Source organism: Hyperoodon ampullatus (genome assembly GCF_949752795.1).
Source record: "Hyperoodon ampullatus genome assembly, chromosome: 14".
NCBI lineage: Eukaryota > Metazoa > Chordata > Mammalia > Artiodactyla > Ziphiidae > Hyperoodon > Hyperoodon ampullatus.
In genome coordinates this window covers 72,830,528-72,853,794 of record NC_136927.1, presented here as the reverse complement: position 1 = coordinate 72,853,794, position 23,267 = coordinate 72,830,528, and the positions used below count along the sequence as shown (strand labels likewise).

At 51.5% G+C, this 23,267-nt stretch overlaps 1 protein-coding gene across 7 annotated transcripts in view; it reads right to left on the bottom strand.

Annotated features, from left to right (window-relative positions):
* Positions 1–2,360: 2,360 nt before the first annotated feature.
* HNF4A (hepatocyte nuclear factor 4 alpha) overlaps positions 2,361–23,267 on the bottom strand; it is a gene marked incomplete at both ends in the record, with an annotated part of 59,428 nt that continues 38,521 nt past the window's right edge. For 3 of the 7 annotated variants that reach the window (XM_079718935.1, XM_079718936.1, XM_079718933.1), the window contains 9 exons: positions 2,361–2,503; positions 3,546–3,698; positions 6,852–7,088; positions 9,968–10,123; positions 11,019–11,106; positions 14,938–15,093; positions 15,787–15,893; positions 21,544–21,638; positions 22,729–22,903. In XM_079718935.1, the coding sequence (XP_079575061.1) occupies positions 2,361–2,503; positions 3,546–3,698; positions 6,852–7,088; positions 9,968–10,123; positions 11,019–11,106; positions 14,938–15,093; positions 15,787–15,893; positions 21,544–21,638; positions 22,729–22,903 (1,310 nt within the window). Of the gene's footprint in view, positions 2,504–3,545; positions 3,699–6,821; positions 7,089–9,967; positions 10,124–11,018; positions 11,107–14,937; positions 15,094–15,786; positions 15,894–21,543; positions 21,639–22,728; positions 22,904–23,267 lie in introns of all 7 variants that reach the window. The other 4 variants (XM_079718937.1, XM_079718938.1, XM_079718934.1 and 1 more) reach the window with 2 other exon arrangements.

Sequence of the window (23,267 nt, the reverse complement as noted above, 5' to 3'; positions counted from 1 at the left end):
GGTGGGTGTGGAGGGGCAAAGAGGGGGAATGACAATTACCAGAAATGATTCCAGTTTCCCTACCTTGCCCCAGACTAGTCTGAACGCCCTGGCTGGGGTTTCTGGGGAAGCGCCCCAGGAATAAGGGGTGGCTGAGGAATCATGGAGCACCCCAAGCAGGAGACAACCTCTCCTGGGACTGGGGACTTGGCTTGGTGGAGCAGGAAAGCCAACCCTGATAGCACTGGAGATGTAGCAATTGCCCTTGGACACCTGCCCCAATACCCTTCATGCTTCTTTCACAAAAAGGAACAATCACTAATGGTGAAATCTGGGGGCACTGGGGTGCTGCCTGCATCCACCCAGGAGGGTCAGCCCTGGGTGGAGGGCAGGTAGTCAGTCTGACTGTTCACTCTCCTACCTAAGCACAGCTCCAATCCCAGGACACATCTCTTTAATTCCTACTGGCCAGTGGCACTTTCCAGAATTTTCCCAAAGCCTCCAAAATTCTGCATGGATGAGGTGCTGGCTGTTCCATCCTGGGGTTTAATGGTTCCAGAAGGTACCCTGAGTGATGCTCCACAGAGCAGGTCTCAAATCCAATCCTTCTTACCTCTCCCTTGCTCCCACCCAAACCACCCCACCTCTAGAATGCCAGGTCACGTTGGTCTATCTCCCAATGCACCGCTGAATGCCCCTTCCCCAGACTTGGGGAGTGAAGACAAAAGGGATCCAGGAGCCATGAATTCTCCTTATTTATCAGCACACAGGATTCTGGACCCGAAGTGGACTTTAGTGAAGCCTCAGGCCAATCTTAGTCCTGGGTGTGGGCAGGGCTCCTGGGAAGAATGATGCTTTGGCTTCTGAGGCTGCTGAAGCGGGCAGGAAGTCCCTCCACTCAATCCCAGTGAGGAGAGAAGGGCCTTTTCAGAGAAGATTTTCAGCCACCGAGGTTAAGAGCTCCTGATCCGGGCAGACCTGGGATCAAGTCTTGACTTGGTCACATACTAGCTGTCTGAGTTCCAGAAACATGACTTAACCTCTTAGATCTCAATTTCATCTTCACTAACGATCTCTGGGGAGTAGGGAGGATGACAGGAGATGGTGCCGGTCAAGTGCCTTAAGACAGCGCCGGGAGGAAGCCCTTGAGACAGACCCTGTGGAATAATGCCTCCTTGCTGCCACTCTGACCTGAGGTTCACCCATCTGTCTTCTCCATCCCCAGCTTCATCTCTCTCACCTGGATGACATCATCAGGCCCCATGTGATATCTCCCAAACCTCCCGCCTCTGTAGGACTGCGTTCTTCAGCGCCTGAAAGCTCAGCTCACTGCACGTCACTCCCCGGCTACTCACAGCCCATGGACCCAAGTCGTCAGGTCTCAGTCTGGCGTTCACGGTCCCCAGGCTGTCCAGCGTGCCCCCTCTGCTCCAGACCGCCCCGTCTTGCATCATCTCCCTCCACACCCTCCTTCTTGCCTCCCCGCCTGGCCCAGGCTGTCTGCTCTTCTTTGGGACGTCCTGTCTCATCTGCCCCACCAGCTGGAATCCAGCCCTTCCTTAAAGGCCTGGCGCATAGGCTACCCCTTGCTGCCTTCTCTGACTACTCCAGCCCTCCCCCCAGCTCCCGGCTGCAGTGTCCACCCTGGGCTGTTCTCTCATTTTTGGCCGCCTGTAGGGATCATCACTCTGACTCAAGGGCTCCACTCAAATCCCTGAAGAAGGAAAGAGCCAGGGGTTAGAGGAGAAATGGCGTCTCCCTTCTCGACAGTCTCCTACACTGCGCCTAGCTCCAGTCAGTGCTTTTAAAATGTTCCCGGGATGACTGGGGGAGTTGTTTGCAAGTCTTCCTCAGCCTCTGGAGAGGTGGCTTTGGAGATATTAGGATGGCTGAGGAAGGTGACAGTGGCGGTTAGGACAGTAGAACAGGGATGGGTAAGGTGCCACCGTCTGACCCAGCCTAGAAGGGCTCTGTGTCTGACAATGTGGCAGTACTAGGGACAAAGTACCCAATCTGAGTGGGGAGGGAGCCATGTTTAAGCAAGGTCTTGCATCGTCTCCAGGCAGCACTCCTTTGGGGGTGAAGAAGCTGGGGTGAAGGATGAAGGGAAGGCAGTGGCTTCGGTGGGAGAAAAGTTGTCCAAGGCAGCGGAGGATGTTTCAACTGGGGTCTCCCCAAGTCACAGCCCCGTCACCAGAGCGGGCAGTGAAGGGTGGCGGTGGGATGTGGCCCGTAGCCCAAGTTCTAGGACCCTCGCCCTTTCCATTACTGCTCTGGGACTGGCCCTGTTGTCACAGCATTCTTCACTGTGACCAAGTGACCATCAGGGGCTCTCTGAGGGGGCCGGGGGGCTGGCAGAGCCCCCTCCCCCTAGTGACTTGCTAGATGACTTCCTGCTTGGTGATCGTCGGCTGCGGGATTGCAGAGGGAGGCTTGACGATTGTGGCGATGGCTCCTGGCAGGAGCTTGTAGGGCTCAGACCCCGAGCCACCTGGCGGCGAGGGCTGTGGAGTCTCAGGGGTGGCTGGAGGGATAGAGAGACAGACAGGGGCTGCTCAGAATGCCAGCCCTTTGGGGAGTAAACGAAGAGTCCTGGGAAGGTTCATCCCCCTCTCTGAGACTTAGTTTCCTCTACTACAAAAGGAGAGAATTAGACTAGATTCTCTCTAAGGTCTCCTACGGCCCAAACCTTCTGAGTCCCAAATCACCAAGTCTAAGTTCCATGAGGTCTGGAAGGCTGGGGCTGGGTCAGGTTCTGCAGTCAGAACCTTTTGCCCAAGTCCCCATAGCCCCCATCTCTTCCACCATTTGATATGGAGACTTCGGCTGCTGCTCTCAAACCAGGGCCCAAGTTGACTCTCCCTATGGACAATGGGACATGTGACAGGAACATCCTTTCTTGGAGAAAAGGAACAGCAGTAGATGAGACCCAAGGGTCTGGCTAACTGGCTCAAAAAATACCATCTCTTTGATTTTTAGGCAGCTGAGTAACAGAAACTAATGGCCCCAGCCCCATTACCAGTTCAGAAAATAATTTTGACTATGACCCACTGGGCCAACTTTATTCAATGGCCAGCTTTCCCAAAGAACAATCTCAATGAAATGCAACCTCATTTTAGTGGGCCACCTCATCCCAATGATAATCTTACTCTTTGAAGAACTTTGCCCAATGACAAACTCACTCTTGTGAGATTTCACCTCAGAGGACAATCTAGCCCAGTGGAGGTTCTCATCCAATGAATAGTCTCACCCAACTGTCTAATGGGTAGCCTTACCCAACTGGGCAGTCTTACTTCAATGAACAATTTTACCTAGTGGACAACATCACCCAATGGGCAGCCTCACCCAGTGGATTGCCTTATCCCAAGGGCCGCTTCATTCAGTGGAGACTGTCAATCACCTCACTGAATAAACAGCCTTCACAATGGACTGTCTCACCCCTCATTCCCTACCCTGGAGCACATAGAACTGTTTTATCCCATTTCCCATCTTCTAGACCCGACCTTCTCCAGATTCCCTCTTAGGCCCCAACCTCACCCCTTCCTGGGTGAAGCCCAATTGCCCACCTGCCTGCCCCCTGGGTCGGGGCCACTCACACATCTGTCCGTTGCTGAGGTGAGCAGGCATCGTGTTGGCAACAATGACATTGGTGCCCATGTGTTCCTGCATCAGGTGAGGGTGCAGGGGGTGATGGGCATGAGGTGCATCACTGGAGGACCCTGCAGGTAGAAGGGGTACTCAGTGAGGACGAAAGAGTCTGGGATAAAGTCCATGGGCCTTGAGGCACCATCTTCCTCAAGTGTGGCCAATCAACCTGCCCATCCAATACTGATGGTGCCTATTGGGTTCCTATTTCCAGATTAGTAAACTGGGGCTTCCATTCCTATCCACAGGCTTCATGAAGGTATGGAGAGGACACAAAAACCAAGAGAATAAAGTGATTTGAAAGAAACAAGGGGCATCTAAAGAAACTGTGAGATCATTTAAATATTGCAGCAAGCAGTGTATTGATTACATGTTAATATAATGGATTCAATCAATGGCTGTCAAAGATCCTTGGTGTGCAAGTCCTTCAACCATTTGGTCCCAGCTCACCTTTAAGCCTCATCCCCTACATCTGAAGCCCAAATGACCTACTTATAGCATCGATGTGTCCCCTGTACTGTCCTAGCTCTGTGCTTTTGCTCCTGTGTCACTTCCCCTAAAGACGCCATCTACCTCCCCTTCCCCCGCTCCCCCAATATCCCTAAGTCCAAATTCCAGCTCACATATTTCCTCCTTTGGGAAGCCTCTCCTGACTCTTCCCAGTCCAGTAGTAAGTAAACCTCTCCTTCCTTGGAGTTCCCACCGTCATTTATCTGTAACCCATCCTTTGGGAACGATCACTTCTGTCTGTGAGCATTACAATTACAGGTGTATTTTTCTTCTCTCTTCGAGGTCCTAGCAAAGCGTCTGGAACACAGTAACCGCTTCAAAAAATGTGTCAGAGAATAACAGTACCATATATATAAGGTTTGGTAATAGGCTATGTTCACTAATATGACAATGATGGAATTTTAGGGCTTGCAAGGGGACTCTAAAGTATACCTGTTTCAATGATAGCTATCAATTATTGAGCACCTATTAGGTACCAGGTACTGTTTTATAGCACTTTTCATGTTTGACATTATTTAATCCCCACAACAATCCTGTACAGTGGGTATCATTATTAACCCATTCTACAGATGAGATTATAGGACCCGAAGAGATTAATTATCTTACTCATGTTTATCTGGCAACAGAACACAAGCTCCTTCCTGACCCCGATCTCAGTGACACCTGATTCATTATGACCCCATATTCACAGGGTCAAAGTGAGAATGAAAGGAGTTACCATATGACAGTGTTTCTCAGCTGGGGGTGATTTTGGTCCTGCAGGGGACCTTTGAAAATATCTGAATATTTGTCACCACTGAAGGAGTGATACTGGCATATCTTGGGTAGAGGCCAAGCATGTGGTTAAACAAGGTACAGAAGAGCCCCCTCAGCAAAGAATTGTCCAGTCCCAAGTATCCGCTAAGGTTGAGAAACCTCGTCCTTGGCCGTCACCAGTAACTGTGTTGCCTCCAAAATCTTAAGTTCAATCATCTTCACTTAGACCCTGCCTCTTACCTTTGCAGCTCACTTCCTCTAGTACCATCACTGCAAAACCTCTTCAGCCCTATTGAGGCTGTCATTTCACTGACCCCCACCTTTCACTATTGTCACCCATCCATATTCCTCTTAGGTCAGCCAAGATCCCGTGGCGCATCACTATGATCACTCCCTTGCAATCATCCTCAGCTATCTCCCAGGTCCCCTTAGCAAAACATTTTCAAAGGGCAGTATACGCTTGCTATCCCCACTTCTCCACTTTCCAACTCACTCAGTCTGTAATGCCCGCTCCCATTCCTCAAATCTGGTTTCCCTTCCCACGGTCTTCTGACACTGCTCTCAACGCAATCGCCAAGAGCCTCCTTCTCCCTCCTGTGGAATTTAACACCATTAAATGTCTGTCCCCACTAAAACACACTCTTCTCTTGGATTCTGGGACTCTCCCTGGCTTTTCTCCTATCCCCCTGGCTAGTCTTCCTCTATCTCCTTCTTTGGCACCTAGTTTCTGGGACACCACGAAGCTGCCTCTCATCTTCACCTTTGCGCTTGTTTGAGCAACAGAGTCAAACATCCATCTGCCTCCTGGATAACTCAACCCGGATATCTAACAGTCATCTCAAGCTTAACTAAAGTCTAAAATGGATCCCTCACCACCACCACCATCCCCAGCCTCCAGCTCTTTTTTCTGGGTCTTCCCCATCTCAGTAAATTACTCCACCACCATTCCTGTTCCTCAAAGCAAACATGTAGGTTTCATCCCTGACTCTTTGCCTTCCCCTCACCACCCGCATCTGATCAATCAGCAAATCCTGTGGGTCCTTCCTCCAAATAGATGTTCAAGTTCATCTATGCTGATCAAGTTCCAGTCATGCCTTAGTCCTAGCCTCCTTGTCCTTCCCCTGATTGGAGACAGTGACATTTCTCAGGGGTCTCCTGTCTCCACTTTGCTCCCCTGAAATTCACTTTCTACCCAACAATCAGGATAGTTTGTTTAAAACATTAGTCTGATTTTTCAGTCTTCTTATAAGAGTAGTGATGAGAATACAATGCAAATTTCTGACCATAGCCTCTAAGACAATGTTTATGATTTGGTTTCTGCTCAATCTCCACCTTCATCTCACATAACTCCTCCCATCTCACAACCTTATTTTTCTTGAAGACACAAGCCTCTCCTGCTTCAGGGCCTTTTGCACTACATCTCTTGGAATGTTTCTCTCGGCTTTTAAATGTTCTCTTTCCTTTCATCAGGTCTGTGGCATAAAAGTCACCACTTCAGTGAAGTCTCCCTTGGCCAACCTATCTAAAGAGGCCCCTTTTCAGTTATACTCTATCATATTACCTGGTTATTTCAAAATCTGTAGTTGCCCTCTTTATTATATACTTGATAATCATCTGTTTCCACGAGCCTTTATCACAGTGGCAGGCACATGCACACTCATACACACACACTCATACACAACCTCCAGGAGGACAGAATCTTGTTCTCTGTTGAAACTCCAGCACTTAGAACGTGACTGGAACATGCTAGCTTCTCAGCACCTGAATTAACAGACCATTATCCCCATTTTCCTGATGAGGAAACTGAGGCTCAGGTAGGTTAAAGGATTTGCCGAAAGCTACAGAGTGAGGAGGTGATGGAGCTGAGAGGTGAACGCAGGTCTGCCTGGGGCTTGTCTCTTGGAGAGGCCCCCCACCCCAGCCCTGCCCACCTCTCATCCCCTCCTGGGCCGGACACGGACCTCCCAGCAGCATCTCCTGCAGCAGGTTGTCGATCTTGGCCATGCCAAAGAGCTTGATGAACTGGATCTGCTCGATCATCTGCCAGGTGATGCTCTGTAGGGTGGGCAGCAGCAGCAGCAGCTCGCCGAAGCGGCCGCGTGAGTCGTACTGGCGGTCGTTGATGTAGTCCTCCAGGCTCACCTGCACCTGGGAACGCAGCCTCTTGATCTTGCCCGGGTCGCTCAGCCCCTTGGCATCTGCAACGGGAGAGCTTGTGCAAGGGAGGCAGTGGGGGCCACCTGGAGCACCTGGGGAGGTGGGATCCAGATGTCCCCTTACTCCTGGGGCCCTGATATGGGGGACCTCGTGGCCCAGGTTCACAAAGGGAGTCCCCAGCAGCGCTGGGGCAAGGATTCACGGTCCTCAAGAACCAGAGTGCACTAATGCAAGCTGTAGCTTCCTAGACTCAGGCAGAAAAAGGTTTCTGTCACATTTCTAAGATGCAGAACAGGGAGAAAGGAGTGGAAGATGGGGGGCAGGACTTTAGGAACACACCCAAGAGGGTACCTTGCAACCGTCTCATCTTAAATATGGGGAAACCGAGGCATGGAACAAGGAAAGGACTTGGCCCAAGCCACACAGCCGCTTGTTGGCAGATCCATGATGTGAATTAGAGCTCCTGACTCCCAGGTAAAGTCCCACCATCCAGACCTCGGCACACACTGTTTCTGCTGCCTTAGAATAGTTTCCCCTCTTCTCTGCTCCCTTGGCTGTGTCGTCTTGGGGTCTCAGCTTAGTTTTTTTTTTTTTTTTTTTTCGGTACTCGGGCCTCTCACTGTTGTGGCCTCTCCCGTCGCAGAGCACAGGCTCCAGACGCGCAGGCTCAGCGGCCATGGCTCACGGGCCCAGCCGCTCCGCGGCATGTGGGATCTTCCCGGACCAGGGCACGAACCTGTGTCCCCTGCATCGGCAGGCGAACTCCCAACCACTGCGCCACCAGGGAAGCCCTCAGCTTAGTTTACTCTTCCTTCAGGAAGCTGTCTCCATTCCACCCTCCAAAGTCTGCACTCTCAGTGTCCATGGTGTCCCCAAATTTCTGTGGCTCTTCCATCACTACTGTGCACACAGGATGTAATTGTCACTTCCACTAGACTGTGAGCTCTGTACAGGCAGGCATACGTCTCTTTTGTCTTTTTAAACCCACCCCTCAGCACCATGTGTTGTCAATATTTGTTGAATAGATAATTAGATGAGAGGATGGGTACATGGACGGAAGGATGAATGAATGAATGAAAAAAAAATCAGTAGATACATTCTAGATCCTTAACTAAGAAGGTGATTCAAGTGGTCATCCAATAGTTAATCTCAACCGTCATGGAGGTAATACATTTATTTCCTCTTTTATTTCCTCTTTTATGGATAAAGTAAGCAGCAGAAAGAGAACTTCACCCACATTTCCAGTCCAGGGCTTTCTCTTCTGGGCCACGTTCGTGCATTCTTTCATTCAGTCAATAAATATTTATTAAGCACCACCCACGTGCCCGGCCCTGTCCTAGGTCACCTGCCCGTCCAAGCCAGGTTGCTGACCCTGACTCAGCATCAGTAATCCTTAACATTTCACTGAGCAGTTACTATCCATCTAGCTCCGTGCCAAGCACCACAGGGGATGCAGCCTGGGCCAGGCTCTCGAAGAAACTAGAACTAGAAATCTTACCCCCTCAAGAAATGGGGAATAGCGTGTGGTAGGTAGGAACATGGGCTTTGAGAGCTGGATAGTCTGAAGTTCAAATCCAAGCTCTACCATTTCCTGGTTGTGTGACCTTGGGCAAGTTAATGGATCTCCCTGTGCCTCAGTTTTCTTATCTGAAAAATAGTGATCATAACAATTCCTACCTCACAAGTAAGAAAGCGAGATCATCCACAGGAAGCGCTTAGAACGGAGCCTTAGTGAGCACTCCATAAACAGTGCTCATTTCCTCTTTACCACTATTTTTACTAGAGGCGATCTCCATGCAAGGAGGGCCTGGCCCTAAGAACAACGTCTGGCACACAGTAGGTCTTCTCTAACATGGAAGGAGGGAAGGAAGCCAGCAGGCTTTTGCAGCCCAGGCATCCATCTTGACATTGTGAAATGAAATCGCACTTTGCACAAAGACACAACTACAACAACGTTGTATAAAAGTGCAGGTGGGGGCTTCCCTGGTGGCGCAGTGGTTGAGAGTCCACCTGCCGATGAAGGGGATGAGGGTTCGTGCCCCGGTCTGGGAAGATCCCACATGCCGCGGAGCGGCTGGGCCCGTGAGCCATGGCCGCTGAGCCTGCGCGTCCGGAGCCTGTGCTCCGCGACGGGAGAGGCCACAACAGTGAGAGGCCCGCGTACCGCAAAAAAAAAAAAAAAAAGTGAAGGTGGAAAGTCAGTAGATGGAATGGGGAGAGTGGGGTGCATTATCTTTATCCTGCTAATGAAGGGCTAGGAGATACTGCCTACAGGTAATGGGACAAGAAGTAACAGCATAAGCGCAGGACATTATAAAAGCGAACAGTAGAGACACTGAAATAGCAAGAAAAATAGATTAGGAGGATGGGGGAGAAAAGATGGGAGTGGTGATAGTGCAATCCTCAACTATCACAAGAGGGAAAATATGTTCTAAAATGGATAAACCAAGGAATAGAATGGTTAGCATTTTATTTAGAGCTGGAGAGGTAACTGCCAGAAGAAACAGTAAAAAGAATTGGAAATGGTTCCCCCATGGGGAGTAGGCTTTGGACAGGAAAAGTGTGGTGGGGAAGACTACTTCCATTTTAAGTGTGTGTAAATATTATTTTGATAAAAATTTTTTTGAGGGAAAGAAAAGAAGGATGGTAGGGGGTAAGGAGCAGAAAGCAGGGAGGAAGGGAAAGAAGGGTAAAGTGGGAAAGAAACAAACCAAGCCTCTGGAGTCAGTGCAGCCTATCAAGTCACTTCAGCCTTTTGAGCCTTGATTTTCCTCATCTGTTAAATGGAGCTAATAGAAATGGCCTCTCCTGGTTGATGTACTAAAGAGATGAGGTGGTAAATGCAGGGTACATAACCCAGTAGGAGAAGTTTGACAGAGGGTCTGGAGCATCAGGGGAGGGTGGGAGGTGTGGGCTGTACCTGGGTCAAAGAAGATGATGGCTTTGAGGCAGGCATACTCGTTGTCATCGATCTGCAGCTCCTGAAAGGGCAGCACCAGCTCATCCAGGATGCGCACGGACACACGGTTCATCTCTGCCAGCTCTGGGCAGTGCCGAGGGACGATATAGTCATTGCCTGGATGGGTTGGGAAGGAGAGGGGATGGGGAAGCCACCTGGGTGTACCCCTCTCCCCTAGCCTTGGACAAGCCCTGCCATTGGCAGTTATAATGCAGCTGGTGCCCACGGGAGGAGGGGCCTGTGGGGATTGTCACACCCATTTTACAGATGAGGAAGCTGAGGCCCAGATTAAAGGAATGAGTTGCTTGCAGTCACTGGACTGGGCCTGGAGCCTGACTTCCTAGGACCCCTTTCACATCACCCAAGCTCCATTCTTCAACATGACAACAGACCCACAACACTGATGACATTAAAGGGCCACTTAGGAGGCATAAAAGCACCAAGGATAAGGGCTCAGTTTCTGGAACTAGACTGCCTGGGTTGAGTCCTGCTTCTACCACTGACTAGCCAGATATATTTGGGTAAGTCATTTTCTGTGCCTCAGTTTTTCCATCTATAAAATGGGAATAAATTACAGAGCTTACCTCGTATGGTCGTCATATTAAAGGAGTTAGTATTTGTAAAGTACTCAGACTAGGGCTCATGGTGTACCCTATATAAGCATTTAAAATAATAAACAAACATGCTATGAAGGCATAGGTGACATAGGCTGGGGGTTTGTGCCATTCCTGGATGTCTTTTGCTCCTACTCCAGAAAGTACATCAGAATGCACAGGTTACTCCAGGGCTAACCCTGACTGTGCTCTAACTTGCATGCTGGGGAATTTAATTCTTCGAGTCCACATTTCTTTGCATCTGAGCGGCGTATCCAGTTGAGAATACTGAGGACAGGACCATTCCTGATCTTTCTCCCTCACTCCTGCACACTACCATGGAAATCTCCCGTGCCCGGGTGTGCTCCGTGCTGGGCACACCCTCTGCAGAGCCCTGGCTGGGCAGGCAGTATCCTCACCTAGAAGCAGAACGTCCTTGAACACCATGGAGCGCTTGGTGGCTCCGAGCAGCAGGTGCTCGCCAGCATGGGCTCTGAGCAGGGCCACCTGGAAGAGAGAAGGGATGGCGTCCGGTGTCCACACCCCTGGGAAGGTGTCCGCACCCCTGGGAAGGCTGCTCCCGGCCAAGTCAATGACCCTGGGCAAGTCAGCTTAATGCTCTCCTTGCCTTTACCTGCCTGAATTATAAAATGGGTATCGGAAAACTGCTGCCTTGGGACTTCCCTGGCAGTCCAGTGGTTAAGACTCCACACTTCCACTGCAGGGGCTATGGGTTCAATCCCTGGTCAGGGAACTAAGATCCCACATGCCGTGCGGTCAAAAAAAACAAAAACAAAAAAAAACCAAAAAAAAAAAAAAGAAAAGAAAGAAAAAGAAAAGAAAACTGCTGCCTTCCTTCCATAATGGATAAAACTGCCTGGAAAGGTAAAGAACATGTGCTCAGAGCCGGGAGACCAAATGCTGAGTCTGTCCTTGAATTGCTGTGTCCAGGGTAGCTGCTGTTCCCCTCTGGGCCTCGTCTGCATGGCTGGTAAAACTGTAACAACTGGGTATGTGTTTTTTTTTTAGCAGAGACTTAAGGGCTTTCATCAGACTCTCAAGAGGGTCTACAAACCCAAAAAGTTCTAAAACTTTTAGAGCTTTTTCCGGGGTCCTGAATTCCTACCCATGGATCAGCTATGAAAGATTATGAAGACTGTTTTGTAAAAACACAGATTCTTAGGCCCTACTGCCAGAGACGCTGATTCTGTATGTCTGGGGTGGGCCCAAGAATCTGCAATTAACAAGATCCTTGGTTGATTCTGATGCACCCGTTGTGTTTGGGAAATCATTACTCCAGAAGATCTCCAAGGCATCCACCCACTTGACGCTGGAAGATTCTAGATTCTGAGAAAGCGTTATAAGAATCTGGACATGGATGTTGCTTCCCGAGGCAAAGGTGTGAGCACTGGTCCTTGGCAGGGGATCTGCTTGACCGACCCCTTCCCTACAGAGAGGACAGGGAGGCCTTGGAAGACTGAAGTCTGAGGTGGGAGCCCTGCCAGCGCACAGGAGGACATTGCTTGCCCTTTCAGAACCACCTGCTTCAGTGCTTGCATGAGGACCAAAGGATGGGACTGGTCAAACAGTAGCAGGCTGGTAGCCTCAAGGATCTTATCTGAAAGGTTGGGTTAGGGAGTTTGGATGTTTTTTAGCAGGCTAAACTAGGAAGCAAAAATGCTTTTATTCATTAATTCATTGGACTGCTCATTCTTGTAGTCATCAAATGTTGAGTGTCTACTAAGTGCCAGACACTTGTTTGGGGACACAATGGTGAAAGGAAAGAAAAGGAGGGAGGGGGAGGAGAAAGAAAGAAGGAAGGAAGGGAGGGAGGGAGGGAGAGAGAGAAAGAAAAAATAGATTGATGGAGGGAGGGAGGGAAGAAGAAAGGAACGTGAGGGTCATGTGATAAAGAGCAATGGGGCAAGAGCAACTGCATTCGATGAGGAGATCATAAGAGGCCTCTCTAAGGAGGTGAAGTTGTTCTAAGGCATGGAGGATACCTGGCACATATTCGATAAATATTTGTTTGAATGCAGCAGGAAGGAATAGGTGAATGGATGAGCCAACTACTTAACATCCTCTGCAGATCGAGCCCCTCCTACAGCCATGCCCTTACCTCATCTGTTCCCCCATGGTTAAGCCTGGTGAAGGTGACAGGAAAAGAGGAGAAATGGCAAACAGCCTTGGAGGCGAGAGCTCCCTCTCCATGACCAGGGCAAAAGGAAGCCAAAGGATGCTGATTATCGAGCACTTCCTATGCGCCAGGCACCAGGCAGGACTTTCGTCACTTACCCCAGCGCCTCTGCAATCAAGAGGCAGAAGGCCTGGATTCACACCCTGTGGCTGGCTTGTTCTGTGACCTCGGGCAAATCGCTCTTTCTCTCCAAGCCTTAGTCCGCTTATCCAATGCTACCCAGCCTTCTCGGTTTCAATGGGTTGATGTCCAAGACAAACCAAGAAGCAAACAAACTTGGAAGGTGGTTCCTGGGGCAATGTCGACAGACAGTGCCCCCAATTCTCCCAGGTGTGCCTCACCCATCTTGGGCAAGATGAGCTCCTTATACACCGTGAATGGGGAGCTGGGAACCCTCCCGGCCCTGGGTCTAGCCCCCTAACATGGTGGCTGTTCTGGGGGCGGGCAGGCGGGGGGTGGTGATGTTAATGATTATTCTGTGTTACTGGCCACCCATCACTGCTCTCTGAGAATGCTCTGAGCCCCAGCCAGGAAGGTTTGGGTGGGAAATCGAGGTTAACAATTGCTTAGCTTGGGGGGGATCTTGTTGCCCTGTTGAGCCCCTGGGAAGGAACAGGAGGGATTAAACATTAATGCAGACTCTCCAGCAGAGGGGACCAGGGCCAGAACATGAGGAGCAGGGGAAAAGGCAGGGGCAGCTCGGCCAAGATCCCTGCCTTGTCATCCCTTCCAAAGCAGACAGGAATCCGTGTGAGAGGGCATCTGATCCAGCCCCCGTATGAAGGTGAGGACCAGCCAAACCAGGGTTTCCACAGCGTATCCCACCAGGTGATACGAATGTACTCCAGGAGAGCCTGGGCATCAGAAGACTTCGAGAAGCCCTAGGCTTCCCAAAGTTCCATAGCTGCCTTGCCTGAAGACTTCTCAGAAACTTTAATAGACTGACATGTGTTGCCAATCTTTTGTGCAAATGTGCAAAACAGAGAAGCAAATGCGCTAGGAGCCGGTACCTGGAACACTATCCATTGGTGTCCCTCAGCTTCCCTTGGAGCTGAGAAGGTGACCCAGTCCAGCTCCTCTTTCCCAAACAGGGAAAGTGTCTGCAGAGGCCTCGGGGGTGCCCTGGGCAGGCGCTACCATTTACGGTATCTCAGAAACTCAATTGTCCTCAGCCCCCGCCCCTTCAGCCCCCTTTTTCCCCTGGGACATTTTTTGGTATTCCAAAGAAGGTACTTAGGGAAATAAAATGCTGAGTTAAACCACCTTGGTGGGATACAAGGAAGAAACTGACAGGGAGGTCCGCCGTGGCCTGGGACTGTGTAGGTGCCCCATTACATGACTCACGCTTTTCAAATGGTAAGTGGGAGATTGGGACAGACATGTACACACTACTATATATAAAATAGATAACTAATAAGGACCTACTGTATAGCACAGGGAACTCTACTCAGTACTCTGTAATGGTCTATATGGGAAAAGAATCTTAAAATAAAAGTGCATATATGTATATGTATAACTGATTCACTTTGCTGTACACCGAACTAACACAACATTGTAAATCAACCACACTCCAATACAATTTTTTTTTAAATGGCAATGTCCTCAATCCTCCCAACAGCTTTCTGAAGTGGGTATTACAATTCCCACTCTACAGATAAGAAAATGGAGGCTCAGAGACAGAAAGTAATTTGTCCGGGATCACACAGAGAACCTATCTTAGAGCAAGGGCTCAAGCCCAAACCTCCTGATCCCTGCCCCTGAACCCCTACCAACATCCTCCCCAGGAGAGCTGCCTGGGGCAGTGGTGCAGAGGCTACTAGCCTGGACTTTGAAGCTTGTCTGCCTGTTCTAATACCAGCTGTGTTGGATACTAGCTGTGTGATCTTGAGTAAGTTACTTAACCTCTCTGTGCCCCAGTTTCCTCACCTATAAGATGGTCATAATAGCACTGATCCCTTAGGGTTGTTGGAAGGATTAAATGAGCTAATATTTATAAAGTGATTTCAACAGCTCCAGGCACACATGAGCACTATGTATGTTTGTTAAATAAAATCAAACCAGTCCAAGGCTATATCCCAGGTGGGCCAGCAGGACCCACCTGCCCAGGGCCCGCACTGCCCGCAGACCGTGTTCACCCTCACCTGGTCGTCCAGGGGGAGCTCGCAGAAAGCTGGGATGTACTTGGCCCACTCGACAAGCACCAGCAGCTGCTCTTTCATGGACTCGCACACATCCGCGATGCTGGCGATCTTCTTTGCCCGAATGTCACCATTGATTCCAGAGACAGGGGAGGTGATCTGGAGGAGATGAAGGAAAATGCTGGGGATGGCCGGGCCCTCCTTATATTCTCTGTCCCCTGCACAGAGCCCCCGCCCCGGAGAGTTCTCCTGTCTGGAAAAGGGGAGCTGGACTGTGGGTGCCTTCTCAGCTCTGAAGGAAGCTCAGGGAAAACCGGAAAGGGAGGATGCTGAGGAGGCAGTTACGGGGGAAGAAGCTCTCTCCGGGCCTTTATCTGCTGCCTGCCCCGTGCACCCTCTTCCACCAGCTCCTTTGAACCCCAAGGAACCCCTCAGCCCTAGAGGAGAAGCGGAGCAAAAATCTTCATCCTCATCAGATAAGTGGAGAAACCACTGCCCAGAGAAGCGCTGTGACTTGCCCAAGGTCACACAGCAAGGGGTTGGCTGAGCCCCATGTGCTACTCTGTCCACATGTCCACTCCTCTTTTCTCTCGGGGCTAAGGTGATCTCAGGCCCTCAGCGAGAGAGAAAACTGCTTGGCTTGCAGAATGCAGGCCCCACAGGGCCCCTGAGTGCCGGCTGTGGGTCTTTGCTACTAAACCGGCCGAGTGATCCTGGACTCAGTTTCCCTTCTGCGATAGCTGAGGGCCCTCCCATCTGCTGCTCCAGGGCCTGGCTGGGGAGGTCAGGGGTGGAGTTGAGATTCCTCTTTGGGGTGAGGGATCCCCAGGTGGGTGGAGGGTCCCCTGGTACCTGCTGGGACAGGACCTCGGCCTGCAGGAGCGCGTTGATGGAGGGCAGGCTGCTGTCCTCGTAGCTCGACCTGCGAGTGCTGATCCGGTCCCGTTCATTCTGGACGGCTGTGAGGAGGCAGAGAGAGGTGGGGGTGGGGGGCTCCCGTGACACGAGGGGTGGCTGAGGAGCAAGGGGAGGTGGCTGAACCCAGAGGGAAGGACTGCAAGGCTGGCCTGGAACAAAGGAAACAGGGTTGGAGGTGGGAGTTGCGGGGGCGCTGGGGAGTGTCCAGGGGGCAGAGCCCAGATCAGCATGTGGGAATGGGGGGAGATGGGTCCTGGCCCAGCTTGTGGGAGAACTTGCCAAGTGCCACAACTGCCCCGCACACAGCTGGGTGGCTGTAGGAGTGATCCAGCCATCACTGGAGGCATGCAAGGTCATGATGACTTGGCAGAGGCCTGAAGGTGGGTCTTGAACTTTGAAGAGGGGATCTGTCTAGCTGACAGGCTTTCAAGCGCTGTTTTGAAAAAGGGTCACTTTCTTTCCACATGAAAGTGTATAAAACAAGCAAAATGAATTGCTCTGGGTGATGGAGATGGTCAGGGATTCTTGAGTGTGGAGGCAAAAGGCCTGGACAAGGGGATCTGGAGGCCCCACCTGCCCTGGTGGTCTCAGCCTTCAGCAGGAAGTGCATGTGCTCTAGACAAACCTCTCAGGAGCAGCTCAGGAAAGCTCTGGCTCCCTCCTGACCGACTGCGGGGCTCCCTGCCAGGAACTCAGAGTCCCAGGGCCTCCGTCCACCAGGGCCTCACACCCCCCGGGCATCTCCATCCTGGCCTAAGATGTAAGGTGGTCCTTCTGCTGCCCTGGCCTGGCCCTTGGAGTCCGGGAGGCCTCACAGTGGAATGTTTTTGAAGCTGGAAGGAGGGAGCACGAGGCGGCAGGAGACCTGGGTTCCTGTCGGGATTCATCCCTCACTCTCCATTGCTGGTGGGGGCCACATCCTCTCTCTGGGCCTCGGTTTCCCCATCTATAAGCTTTTTCCTCCAAACCTGCTCCTCGGGGTCTTTCCCATCCCAGGAACAGGCAGGTTCATTCTTCCTCCCAGCCTGGGAGTCTCACTATATGCCTTTTTTCTCACTACCCCGTCGGCTCACACTCCAAATTCCATCAGAAAGCTTTGCAAGATCCATCTGCGGCTCCCACTCTGGGCTGGGCCCTGGGGTAGTTCAGACCCTCCTCACTGGTCACTTTGCTTATGGCCTTGCCCCTTCAGTCTGCACACCTCTCGAAAGACAAAGGGATCCCCTAAAACCCAACTCAGGTCATATTCCTCCACTGCTCAAAACCAGGACCTCCCCATCATACCCGGAGTAAAGAGACAATTCCTCACGATGGTCCTGTCTCTCCCATCTCGCTTTTATTCTCTCTGCCTGTCAAACCTGCCTCCCCGCTGTTCTGGGACTCACTCGGCCACTCTCCCTCAAAGCCTTCCGGCTGCTGTTCCCACTGCCTGGAATTCTCTTCCCCCTGCAGCTAAGCTGCTTCTTCTTAATTTACTCATGTCTTTGTGCAAATATCACCATCTCAGAGACACCTGCTCTGACCATCCTGTCTGATGTGGTATCTCTCCCGCAGGCTCTGCCCTTTCTCCAGCCTTATTTTTCTTCTTGGTACTTACTCTCTGTTTCTTTCTTCACTCTCTGTCTCTCTAAGAGAAGAAAAGCTCCAGAAAGCCAGAACATCATCCCTATTGTCCACTGCTGTAGCCCCAACAAGTAGAACAGAGCCTGGCGCACAGTAGGTGCTCAATAAATATCTGTTGAGCGGCTGAAAAAAGGCGCAGGATGAGACAAGCTCTGATTCTTGGGCACATCCTATGCCCCGTTTCTCAATGGAACGTTGACATTCCCGCTATTCAACTTTCTCCTGATTTCACACAGTGTTGAAATCAGGGAATGAAAGTCAGATAGTGTACAGGGAGCCCAGGAATTTAGTGGGATATGATAGAGGTCCCAAGGTAAGAAATCTCGTCTCCCCAGACCCACCATCCTGGACGGATGCCAGCTCCCAGCACCACTCCCCTGCCCGAGTCCCGCCCCACCTGCAACACCCCTCCCATGGCTACCAGCCCGCACCCACCAGGGCGCCAAGTGGCGGCCTAAGAAAAGGGCTGCTGTCAGCAGCTGGGGATTGGGCTCCTCAAGGTTAGGCCGGTGTTATCAGTGCCCGGCGCGAGCTCAGTCACGGAATGATGTTTTCCACATGTTTGCTCAGTATTAGCAGGGTCGGGGACCTAAGGTAACTTCTATTGAATATTAACCGGCCCGGGCAGAGGCGGAGAGGAGGACCAGCCTGTCTTCCGAGAGAACCCCTGAGTCGGGGCGTAGGGGGCTGCTGGGCCGGGGTTCCCAGGAAGGGCCTATCAGACGTCCCCTGGCCTACCGCCAGCTTGCACCTCCTGCACCCCTGGCTCTGCGTCCTGGGCTGGATTTCCAACGCCAGGAGTCAGACATTTGTCCTGGGTCTGCCAGCAGGGGCCCAGGCAGGTGTAGGTTTAGAGGAAGAAATTTGAGACTGGCTGTTGAGCCCACTGATTCCCCAGATTTCTTCCCAGAGTCTTTGTTCTTTCAGGGAACACACTTCTGACCACCGTGGAATAGCCTCTGGCCAAACTTATAAGACTTTGAGATTTAGAGCCCTTCCCTGTGGTCGAGAGGAAGTTTCAGGAATCTAGACCGAGAAGGTACCTCCCAAGGCCATCACTACTAGTTTTCATCCAGGGACCCTGGTGTCTGCTCAGCTCTGGGGAGCCTGAGCTCTAGTCCTGCCTTCCCCCACCCCCGACCCAATCACATCACCTCTCTGGCCTCAACTTCCGCATCTGTAAAATGGGGAGGGGGTAGATCTGATGACCTCGTATACACCTGACTGGTCTATAAATGCTGCGTTTGCGGCCCAAACCTTCCTGTCCTCAGGGCCAACTTTTTTTCTTTTTGTGGGACTCGGGCCTCTCACTGTTGTGGCCTCTCCCGTTGCGGAGCACAGGCTCCGGACGTGCAGGCTCAGCGGCCATGGCTCACGGGCCCAGCCGCTCCGCGGCATGTGGGATCTTCCCGGACTGGGGCACGAACCCGTGTCCCCTGCATCGGCAGGTGGACTCTCAACCACTGCGCCACTAGGGAAGCCCCCCAGGGACAACTTTTGAGTTTTAATCCCCGGATCTTCCCAAGGCCATCGAGGAAGGGAGATAAAACTGGTCCCACCTCTCCTGACCACTGGGGCTTCCACCAAGAATCTCTCTTGGCTTTGAGAACCTCCCACCAGGCCGAGGAGGGGTGCTGGGACTATAAGACTTAGGTAGAGCTAGTAACGTCCTGACTTGCCAGAACTTGACCACAGTGGCAATGGAACACGTTGCTACCCTGGCCTGTTCTCAAAGCAACCAAGCAACTGCATGTGTCATGATCTCCTGGTTAACCCAAGCATGTAAATAAGCACCAACCTTTACTAGCTCACACTCACTTGCCATCAGTCGATTCTCCTATCCTCCTGGAGTAACGCCACTTTCTCCAAGACAAGAAGCCATTGGCTATTCTCAAGGCTAAGCTAAGGCAGAATGGCCGGGGGCCCTCCCTCCCCTTCCAGGAGCCAGGATCCGGGCCTACTGCCTCTGTGGCAGCTCAGTGGGAGGATCAGGGAACAAACACACATGTCCTGGTGGGCAGTAGGTACTTGTACAGGTAGATCAGTGGGCGTAAAGGTAGACTCACAGAGCTGGAAGGGCTCATTATCCACCCCTGTCATTTTATAGATGCGAACACTGGAGCCCAGATGGGGCAGAAACTTCCTCCAAGTGACACGTGAAAGTGACTCTGAATATTTAACAAGAGACATCTGTAAAGACCATCCAGATGCAGGACCAGGCTACCTACAGCCTAGGAAGGTAGCCATCTGCTCAGGTGAGCTGCCAACCTTTCTCCCACCTTCCTGTCACAAGGCCTGGAATTTTAACATGAGAGATTCATTCTCTCAAAGCTAAAATCTTAGGCTGTCGGGGTGATAGAATCACTGGCTCTTAGAGCCCTAGACCGTTTGGCTCTTAGATTATAGCTCTCAATTTTTTTCTTGCCTCCAGCTGTTCATACATGCCTCATATTCCCATTCATAACATTTCTTTCTCTTTTTTTTTTGGCCACGCTGCGCAGCATGTGGGATCTTAGTTCTCTGACCAGGGATTGAACCTGCGCCCCTGCACTGGAAGCACGGAGTCTTAACCACTAGACCACCAGGGCAGTCCCCCATTCATAACATTTCTCATTCCACAAAGGCGTTCTCAAGTTCAAGGTGAGAGTGGCTCAATCCCATTGATAACTGGGTAGGGGAGAGCAGGGGGGCATCTGCCTTTTGAAAAAGGCCCTCCCCGACTTTGGGGATAACTGAGGTCTGGATGAAAGAATTGTGTTGCTGCGAGCCAGAACGGACCTTGGAGACCACGCACTCCTTCATGAGGATCACAGGCCCAGGTTTCCCAGCACAGGGCTAGTGAACTCTAAGGGCTCTGTAGGGATGAGACCCAGAAGATGTTTCCCAGGGAGGGAGAAGAGAAAACAGGGGCTCAGAGGTAGAGTCGGGGAGGGGAGACAAGCAAAGCCAAGTTCCTGTCCTTCTCAGCCTGCCCGGGGAAGGCTGGGTCCCAGGATCCTTTTGCGGGGTAGGGTGGGGTGGGGTGTGTGTGTTTGTACAGAACTAGACCAAGGGTTTTGGCTGCTGTGCCACAGCTGCGGGCTGGAAGTGAAGGTCTGGGAGCCAGTTCCAGGGCTGGGAAAAGTGAGTTGGGCAGAGAAGGAGACAAAGAGATTTGAAAATGAGCTCAAGTTACCCAGAGAAGCGGTTAAAAGAGGTTTGCCTCCTGAGTTTAGGCTGAAAAACTTTTAAACATTCCTGGGGTCCGGAAGGCACAGTAGGCAGCACTGAGGTATCATCCAAGCAGCAATGAACTCGGGTCCAAAGCTCTGGGTTCAAACCTCGGAGCTTGTCTGACCAGCTGCGGGGCCTTGGGCAAGTTGCTGAACCATCCTGGGCCTCAGTTCCCTCGTCCATGAAAAGCAGGAAGGATAATAGTGCCACACAGGGCTGTCATGAGAATGAAAGGAACTATCAACTGTGGAAACGCCCAGCCAGGGGACTGGTATCTGCTGGTGGCAGGAGGCCAGGGAGACCCGAATAAACATTGTGCCCCAGCGTTCCCATCCTCCTCCACCCAGGATGAGTCTGGGGCCTTGTTCCCTTTCCTAGAACGGGAGGACGCTGGGTCACCTGATGCCTAAGAAGGAAGGTTAAGAAACTGCTTGGGGAGGAAGCTCAGGTGTAGAACTCTCCCCCCCCCGCCCCCATTCCCATTTGCTGAGTCTGGGTGGTGGGTCCATGGATGTTCGTAGTGTCATTCTCTACACTTTTCCTAATGTTTGAAATAGTATATTAAGAAAAAACACCCAACTCGGCTGCCTTGTGTTGGTAAAGGCAGGCAGGGGTGGTGGCGCTGGGAACCTGAGTAGCTGAAAGTGGGAGCTTATCTCTTGGAATCTTTCTCAAGACCAAGCCCAGCCCCTCCCTATGATCAGATTTTCAGGCCCTCCCTCCTCTCAGCCATTAGCCAGTCACCCTGGGGCCTGTCACCAAGTCATAAAGTTGTGGCTGCAGTTGTAAATGGCTGCCGGGAGCTTGTGGGTGCAGGTGGGACAGTGGGGTGGCAGGGGGAGGGTCGAGGCTCACCTTCCTTCTTCATGCCAGCCCGGAAGCACTTCTTGAGCCTGCAGTAGCGGCACTGGTTCCTCTTGTCCTTGTCCACCACACACTGCCGGCTAAATCTGGGGAGGGCTTTGGATGGTTGGGTAGAGAAGAGACAGTCTTCCCCCTCCCAGGTCTGAACCAGGATCCTGGCCATCTGGTTGACCTCCAGCATCTTTGTTCAAACCTTTCATCCCAGGAGTTCTTCTGCTAACCAACCAGGAGCTGGAAAGGCCCTATGGACTCTCTGAGAGCCCAACCCTGTCCCACTAAACATGGGGAAACTGAGGCTCAGAGAGGTGACACATGGCTTCAGATCACTCAGCTTCAAGTACAAGGCACTGCTGTTTCCAGCATATCCTATAAAATCCCAGTAGCCCAGAGTGGGCTCCTGATTGTGGATCAGTGTCAATACTTGGTCCACATAAGCCACATTCTGGGTGGGGATATGGAATAGAGGCAGTACCCACAGTGGTTATGGGTGGGACCCTGAGTGTCAATCTGGGCTCTGACATTGATTCAAGCTGGGTGACCTTGGGCAAATTCCTAGTCCTCTCCAAGCCACAGCTTCCTCATCTATAAAATGAGAATTAATAGTAACGACCACAGAGGGGTGTTGACAGGTGACAGTGAGATAATTACCTTAATGGGGCTCAGCACACAATCTGTTCATAGTAAGGGCTCGTAACTTTATTATTGCTGTTACCCAGAATGTGAGATTCTTTGAAGGAGGGATCTCCAAGGCCTTGAGAGTGGTGGAAAGGCCAGGGCCAATCCCCTATTTGCCCCAGAAAAAGCACCAGGTTGGGGGATGGTCCTCATCCTCTGAGGCTTCAGAGTAGGCTTGATCCTAAACCACATGGGTCCCCATTTGCTAAATGGGAAAAATAACAATGAGCTTCTGGGAACAGCTAATACAGGTAAAGACTTAGTATGGTGCCTGGCACATAGTAAGTACTCAATAAATGTCAGTCAATGGCTTTATGATCAATAAATGAAATTTCTAGAATAGATGTTCCCATCTGGATCTGCAAGGACTGAGAAATCAGAGGAGGCTTGAAGGGCTTGAAGGACAGATGCCTCTGGGACCTATTCAGAGAGAGGACAGACCCAGGGGGACATTAGCCCAAGTGTACCCATTTCCCAGCTGGAGAAATCAAGCTTCCTCACCTGCAGGAGTACATGTGGTTCTTTCTTACACTCCTCCGGAAGAAGCCCTTGCAGCCGTCACAGCTTGAGGCACCATAGTGTTTGCCTGTGGCCCGGTCCCCACAGATGGCACACAGGGCGCTGACACCCAGGCTGTTGGGTGCGTTGAGGTTGGCACCTTCTGCTGGGGATGTGTCTGCACCACAAAAGAAAAGTGAGGACACAGGAGGGGCAGAAAGTCACCTCCCGGAGGCCCTGCTCTCCTGGTGGTTTAGATTCAGAAACTGATATGAGCATTGTGGGGATCTCCCCAGGGCTTCAGCCTCAGCTACACCCAGGTGCTGTTATACTCCCTCCAAGAACTTGGGCAAGTTCCTCGCCATTTTGGAACCCCCATTTTGCATCTATAACTTAGGGATGGTTGTGGCACTGAATTCACAGAGTTGTCTGCAAAGGTCTGTTCCCCCCCATCGTGGAGTCCGCTAGTCCCAGCTTTTCTCTGGGAAGGAACAAAAATCTGGCTGTCTCCTAGGATGCATCCAACCCTGGTAGACCCTGAT